This window comes from Bubalus bubalis, chromosome 16 (genome assembly GCF_019923935.1).
Source record: "Bubalus bubalis isolate 160015118507 breed Murrah chromosome 16, NDDB_SH_1, whole genome shotgun sequence".
NCBI lineage: Eukaryota > Metazoa > Chordata > Mammalia > Artiodactyla > Bovidae > Bubalus > Bubalus bubalis.
In genome coordinates, this window is record NC_059172.1 from 1,309,754 (window position 1) to 1,317,545 (window position 7,792).

The 7,792-nt window shown below is 42.0% G+C and overlaps 1 protein-coding gene across 1 annotated transcript; it reads right to left on the reverse strand.

The window, feature by feature from the left end:
* Window positions 1-2,382: 2,382 nt before the first annotated feature.
* LOC102396317 (olfactory receptor 4D6) lies at window positions 2,383-3,933 on the reverse strand. The gene has a single exon (XM_006068085.4). It carries the CDS (start codon window positions 3,732-3,734, stop codon window positions 2,730-2,732), a length of 1,005 nt encoding a protein of 334 aa, XP_006068147.3. The 5' UTR covers window positions 3,735-3,933; the 3' UTR covers window positions 2,383-2,729.
* Between the last annotated feature and the right edge of the window lie 3,859 nt (window positions 3,934-7,792).

Below are 7,792 nucleotides of genomic sequence, written 5' to 3' on the forward strand. Positions count from 1 at the left end.
TGGACATTCTTCTGCTACTGTTGGAGTTCCAGTGGGCCTTATTATACAGTTTCCAAGTCATTACTGCACATAAGTCTGCACATACACGGAAATGTCCAATTTCTATGCCTTCCAAATTATTGCAAGACCCCAGACAACATAACTCTACATACGTTAATATTGTGTGAGTCTCCAAGTTTTGGGGAAACATTTATAGAAAGGTCTAATGTCAATACTTTGGCCACCTGATGCGAAGAGCTGATTCATCAGAAAAGACCCTGATGTTGGGAAAGATTGAAGGTGGGAGGAGAAGGGGACGACAGAGGATGAGATGGTTGGATGGCATCACCAACTCCATGGACATGAGTTTGAGTAAACTCCAGGAGTTGGCGATGGATAGGGAGGCCTGGCGTGCTGTGGTTCGTGGGGTTGCAAAGAGTCAGACATGACTGAGTGACTGAACAACAACAAATGTCATAGGATCATTCATTCTCAATGTGGGTATGATGCCCATGGGGGCGAAAATTGGTTCTTGAGAGCCAAAAAAATCTTGGATGTTTTAGTGAGGTGTGCTTCTTCAGACAACCTCAGAACACAAAAAGAGGTATGGTGTGTCTTTGATATTAAATTTTCTTGAGGGAGAGTAATTAGGAAAAATATCTAAAAAAGCTCTTTTAAGGGGCAATAATTTTAGAAAGCTTGAGAAGCACTGGCAGTATGATTAGTATTCCTGGCCTAATGTCTCTGTCTTGTAAGACTCAGAGAAGATCACAGATGTGTGGTCATCTATGAGGATCTTTTTAGCTAAATATTAACTGATCATAAACATTTGCAAAAAATTGCTGTGTTGCAATTTCCTCAGCTTCCTTATTTCCCTTGGCCTATTTTTTTTTTTAAATCAATGTTTAGTTGTTTTACAATGTTGTGTTAGTTTCTGCTGCACAGCAAAGGGAATCAGCCACATGTGTGTGTATATATACATATATACAAACTCTACTCAACGTGGTAACAAAAAGGATAACCCTAACCCTAACCACATTGAGCAGAGTTCCTTGTGCTGTACAGTAGGTTCTTGTTAGTTAACTTCTCATTAGTTATCCATTTTATACATAGTAGACATGGCAGTCCCAATCTCAATTTATCCCACCTCCCCTCCCCTCCTTGGTGTCCATAGTTTGTGGGTACAAATGAACTTATTGGTCTATTTCTGAATGACTATTGGAGGCAGAAGGGTGGAATTTGATGTGAGTATATAAACAGAAAGGAGATTTATTGTCTCCTTATATATCTACTTTCTTGGAATCCTATTCTTGGAAGAGAGAAGGTTTATAACACAGACACAGTGGCTATTCTTAAATGGCTCTGTATGCAATATGTTGTATTTTTTTTCCTTTCCTGGTACACAAAATGGGCCTTGAGTGAGTCAAAAGTTACTTCTTAGGTAATTTTTTTTTTTTTATACCACACGGATTTGTCCTAAATTGTCTGTGCATATGTAGATGAAAACTACCGCTGTGTTCCAGCTCTGAAAGCTCTGGGGTGAAATGGAAAGTGGGGATGGAAGGAAGAAGGAAGCTCAGGACAACATAAAATAAAAGTGCATTTTGTGCAGATATATCCCCAAACTATTCAAGTCCTTTTGAGATTAATTTCAGTGTAAAGAAAGTAGAAAGAACCAGAGGACAGGGAATATTTGGTCTATTTCTAGATTTGTTCATGCATACATCTGACTCAAAATATATTTCTTCTCTTTTCTCTAATTGGTGAAATATATTGAAGATTCTGTACTCACAATATTAAATCAAAAAGTGATTACTTTAATAATCAACTGGAAATAGCAGTCATTAGAGAGAAAATATGAGAAATAAATGCATCCACATTCTAAGTGTGTGCTAAGTCGCTTCAGTTGTGCCCAACTCTTTGTGACCCCGTGGACTGTAGGCCCCCAGGCTCCTCTGTCCATGGGATTCTCCAGGCAAGAATACTGGAGTGGGTTGCCTGCCCTCCTCCAGGGGATCTTCCGGACCCAGGAATCGAACCCTCCTCTCTTGTGTCTCCTGCATTGGCAGGCGGGTTCTTTACCACTAGTGCCGCCTGGGAAGCCTCTCATTCTATATATATATATAAATGCACACCTGGAGACATAAGAGATGCGGGTTCAATCCCTGGGTTGGGAATATTCCCCTAGAGGAGGGCACAGCAACCCACTCCAGGATTCTTGCCTGGAGAATCCCATGGACAGAGGAGCCTGGCAGCCTACGGTCCATAGGGTCGCAAAAGTCGGACACGACTGAAGTGACTTAGTACGCACACATGCAGCACAGGCATATTTGGCAACAGAGATGCGGATCATAGGGAACATAGACTGCATGCCTGATTAATGCCAGGAGTCGTGTGCGCCTTTACAACCATAATCCTCTCCACATTGATCACGTTTCATCCTCGCAACCACCTTGTAAGTAGACAGCATTATTTCCATACCACAAATGGTAAAAGTGAGGACAGATAGCACTTAGGTTATTGATTTCAGCTTTATACCACATACTTCTCCCCCGTCCCCAGCCCGAGAGCTGATGTTCAATCTCATCTCTCCCCTTTGTTCTTAGAGTCTGTCTAATAGAGCTTAGCGGCTGTGGGGATATGCAAAAATGACAGTAGACAAAGAGCTAGCTGTCCCTGATTCCTAGGGTAGTAGTTTGAGAAAACCTCAAACTAGGCTCACATTAGATTTCGGGTCTCAGTCTGACAGCTCATCTGAGTTTATTGCTCTCAAAAGGCCCAAGCCTCCTCTGCAGCCTCTTCATGGCTGCCTTCATCTCCTGGTTTCTCAGGGTGTAGATCACGGGGTTCAGCATGGGGGTGATGACCGTGTTATTGATGGACACAGCTGTGTCCATAGGCAGTGTGATAAAGGGCCGGCAGTAGATGTAAACACAGGGCACGAAGTGAAGAGTCACCACCAGGACGTGGGAGGTGCAGGTGGAGACAGCTTTGCTCCGGCCCTCCCCGGCATGAGATCGCAGCATGACCAGGGTGACGGTGTAGGACCCCAGGAGCAGGAGGAACCACAGCAGGGTCACCAGCCCATTGTTAGAGATCAGGAGGAGCTCCAGAGCAAAGGTGTCGGTGCAAGCCAGTCTAACCACCTGGGGCACGTCGCAGTAGAAGGCGTCCAGGGTGCTGGGGCCACAGAAAGGGAGCGGAAGCATCAGAATAATCTGGACAGTGGAGTGCAAAGCGCCACCCACCCAGGAAGCCACCACCAAACCCACCCACACCTCTCTCCTCATGATGGTCACGTAATGCAGGGGTTTGGAGATTGCGAGATATCTGTCCCAGGCCATCACAGAGAGGAAAAAAATATCCGCCCCTCCAGCAAAGTGGAAGAAAAAGATCTGTGCCATGCAGCCATGGTAGGAGATGGCTTTCCTCTCTGATAAGAGATCCACCAGGAACTTGGGAACGGTGACGGATGAAAAGATGATGTCCAGGAATGATTTGTTCCGCAGGAGAAAGTACATGGGGGTGTGGAGGTGGGACTCCCAGGTGATGGTCACCACGACGAGGGCATTGCCCAGCACGGTTGTGACGTATACAGCTAGGAAGATGACAAACAGGAACAGCTCCAGTTCCCGGAAGTGAGTGAGTTCCAGGAAGACAAATTCCCTCACGTTGGTGTGGTTGCTGCAGCCCATGATGGAGAGCACGCTCTCCCAGGTCTCCCTTTGGAAAAGATACGTCAGGGTGAGCAGCATGGTGCCCTAAGGCAGCAACATCATTGATCACATATTCGGGTTTTTTTTTTTTCTTTGTCTTGTTTTTAACTTTTTATTTTGTAATGGAGTGTAGCCAATTAATGATGTTGTGATAGTTTCAGGTGAACAGCAAAGGAACTCAGCCCTGTATCTACAACAATTCATTCAACCCTCAAGGCCCCTCCCATCCAGGCTGCCACCTAATACTGAGCAGAGTTCCACGTGCTCTACAGCTGTGGCTTAGTCACTAAGTCATGTCTGATTCTTTTGGACCCCATGGATTGTAGCCAGACTCCTCTGTCATGGAATTTTTCAGGCAAGAATCCTGGAGAAGGTTGCCATTCCTTCTCCAGGGCATCTTCCCAACCCAGGGATCAAACCCACGTCTCCTGTGTCTCTTGCTTTGCAGGCAGATTCTTTACCATGCATACCCCGGGAAGCCCTGGGCCCCAATTACTATTTTCAGATAATGCTGCTCTCAACATTTTGTAAATCCATTTTTGTGTGCCTATGAAAAGCCAGACATAGACATACTGGGTCAAAGGATATGCTAATTTTCTAATTTTAAATGATGACGAAGATATTGTAAAGAAACAGTGTAGGGGCCTGAGGGGCAGCTGCCTACGCTGAAGGACACAAGCTCCCGAGTCTGTGCCTTCTGGAAGCTTGAAACTGTGGCAGTCCAGAAGCAGATACCCAATCCATTTCACTGGCATCAAAAACTGTTGCATCTCTTACACTCTCACAGGGAGAATGAATTGTGTACTGGCCAAGTGCAGAATGAGGCTTCCCTGATGACTCAAGTGATGGAGAATCTGCCTACAATGCAGGAGACATGGGTTCAACCCCCTGGAGGAGGAAATAGCAACTGACTCCAGTATCCATCCCTAGGAAACCCCATGGACAGAGGAACCTGGCTGAGCACGCACGCGCATGCACGCACATATATGCACACACACGTATGGAGGTACTGTTTTGATAGTCTTATACTTAAGCTTTGATAGTCTTATTCTTCAAGTTAAGATCTAAAACAAAAACTCCAGCTGTGAAAGCAAGATAAACAGATTCTAAACTGTACCTCATCTGTTAAGTTCCAATGTCTGAAGAAGCTAATGTCAACTCATTATGTGATACTCAATCTGTACAATAAATTATGAACCTGGGAAAGAAGCAAACAGCCTAACTCTATTGTATTTGTGTTTGAATACTTGATTTCTTTTTATAAGTAGATACTATGAGCTGAAGTAAATGATAATATTTTTAACTTCTTAGGGAGATGGAATACTGAAGATTTTGTCATCTTAAGAACATAAACATCAAAAATTAAGCTAAAATATTAGAATAAAGTCTAAGTAATTTTTGTTTTATTTTTGGGGAAGAGAAGAACTTTGTAAGCATTACAAAGAAGATGATTAGATTTGGCTAATTAAAATATGAGGGTGAATTGAGAGAGTGGTATTGACATATATGCCCTACCATGTGTAAAATAGATAGCTAGTGGAAAGATGCTGTATAACACAGGGGGCTCAGCTCGGTGTCTGTGATGACCTACAGGGGTGGGATGGGGGCTGGGAGGGAGGCTTAAGTGGGAGGGGATATACGTATACAGATAACTGATTCACATCGCTGTACAGCAGAAGCTAACACAACATCGTAAAGCAATTAGACTCCAGTAAAAAATAAGGAATTTCCATGTTTTGGAAAATAAAAAACAAGTTTTGTATATGTGAAAAATATATAAAATAGGCTTAATATTTTAGATATATAGAGTTCTAATCATTTAGTAAGAAATAGATACTTTAAAACAAAAATGGGTCGTGATTCAGAGAGAAATAGAGTTGGTCATACCATTCAACAAATAAGCACAAATTAAAAGTGTGATGAGATACCACTTCTCATCTGGAAGATCGGCCTACGAAGAAGCGATCCATTGTTGGCACGGATATGGAGAAAGAGGCACCTCCACCTATGGTTAATAGGAGTGTATACAGGGACACACTTTCTGAGGTCATTCTGGAAGCATGTGTCAAGACAAAATCTGCAAACCTTTTGAGTCAAAAATTCTACTCCAGGAATTAATACTAAAATGTGAATAAACAAAATGCTTAATGTCATGAGTACAAAGAAAGGTCATCCCAGTGAAGTTTAGAAGAGATTAGTTTAAATTACTATCTGATTTATGAAATTGGTTCAATAAGTTATGGCACTATAGAGTAATTCAATATTTGCAGCCATTCAAATTTATAATGTAGAACTTTATTCTTAGATGTGGTAAGATTCTTTTTTAATAAAAGGTTGAAGCACTGAATATATCACATAATCTTATTTTTTGGAGAAAAACTACATGCCTAGAAGAAATCTGGAAAGATGTATACCATTATCTGTGGGTAATTGGATTTCGGTAGTTTTACTTTAAAAAGATATTCTATTGTTTCCTATTTAAAGAAATGACTGTAGGCTGTCTCTCACCTTCAAGATGCCCCATACTCTGCCTGTGGAGGGTTTTTCTCTAAATATATCCACTCCTTACCAGTCAAAAAATAAAAAGACTGTAAATGGCTTCTAATCTTAAAAATCAGGAGAAGAATCCCTCATACACATAATTACAACTTGAAGTAAAGATTTTTCTCATTAATTTGAGCTCTGATGTTATGCTCCTCGTATTTTTCTTTTCCTTCTCTGTAAAATTGTCCTAAGAAAGATAACTTGTTAAGGAAAGAGGGATTGGGGGGCCGGTGACAGTTCTAATTATTCTTTTGGGGTGCTCTGGCTCCAAGAGGCATTGGCTGGAGCCATCTAGGAATCTAGGACCCACCAAATCAAATCTCTGGAAAATGAGATCAAAGATACTTACTGCTGGCTTCTCTTTTGAATTAAAATGATTCCCCTTGCTCCTCTGACTTCCCTGGTGGCCCAGACGGTATTAGCGTCTGTCTACAATGTGGGAGACCCAGGTTTGATCCCTGGGTCCGGAAGATCCCCTGGAGAAGGAAATGGCAACCCACTCCAGTACTCTTGCCTAGAAAATCCCATGGATGGAGGAGCCTGGTAGGCTACAGTTCACGGGGTCGCAAACAGTCAGACATGACTGAGCAACTTCACTTTGCTCCTCTTAAAAGGTTTTGGACAGACGGTCAGGCCCAAGATCGAGTTAACATTGAATGGTGGCCTTTCTGTCTCGTAACCTCACAGTTGCCTTGTAGAACTCAGTTATCCAACAATTCTTTTTGAATAGATGAATGAATGAATGGGTGGCCAGTGCCTGATACGAAGTAGTCACCCAACAAGAAACCGTTTTTCTTTACTCATCTCCAGTCTCATCTAAACTTACCTCTCTCACCCCTTATTCACTTTTGCTTCTGCGCAAATCAACTAAATGCCAATTCACAGGAGAGTACCTTGTAAACTTCAAAGCATTATATAATATTATCATAATGCTAATGCCCTTACATCATCCTGTTTCTTTCCCTGCTCCCAGCTAGCTTTTAATCACTATTTCTTTTTTAAAGACAGGGACTGTGCTGGTTACTTTCCTAAACTTTGTAGATGCTCAGTAAATGTTTTTAGAAGTTTTTTTTTTAAATTAATTTTATTTTATTTTAAAACTTTAGTCAACCACTTGTAAAAGAATGAAACTAGAAGTTTTTAAAAAAGAATTTTACAGTAGTCCTTCTTTTTAAAAAATTTTTTATTGAAGAATAATTGCTTTACACTGCTGTGTTGGTTTCTGCCATACAACAGTGTGAATCAGCCATGAGTATACATATGTCTCTTCCCTCTTGAGCCTCCCTCCACCCCCTACCCCATCCTACCCCTCATCACAGAGCACCAGGCCAAGCTCCCTGTGCTATAGGGCAAATTCCCACCAGCTCTGTTTTACATGTGGTTGTGTATATATTTCAACACTACTCTCTCAATTGCTCCCATCGTCTCCTTCCCCTGCCGTGTCCACAAGTTCTTCCTCTGCATCCATCTCTCTATTCCTGCCCTGCAAATAGGCTGTACAGAATGTTTTAATACAAAAAATAATCTAATTTGAATGTGTCTTGAGAAGCCTA

Coding starts and splice junctions, on each gene's coding strand:
- LOC102396317 (XM_006068085.4), bottom strand. CDS start 3,734: ATGCTGCTCACCCTGACGTATCTTTTCCAAAGGGAGACCTGGGAGAGC.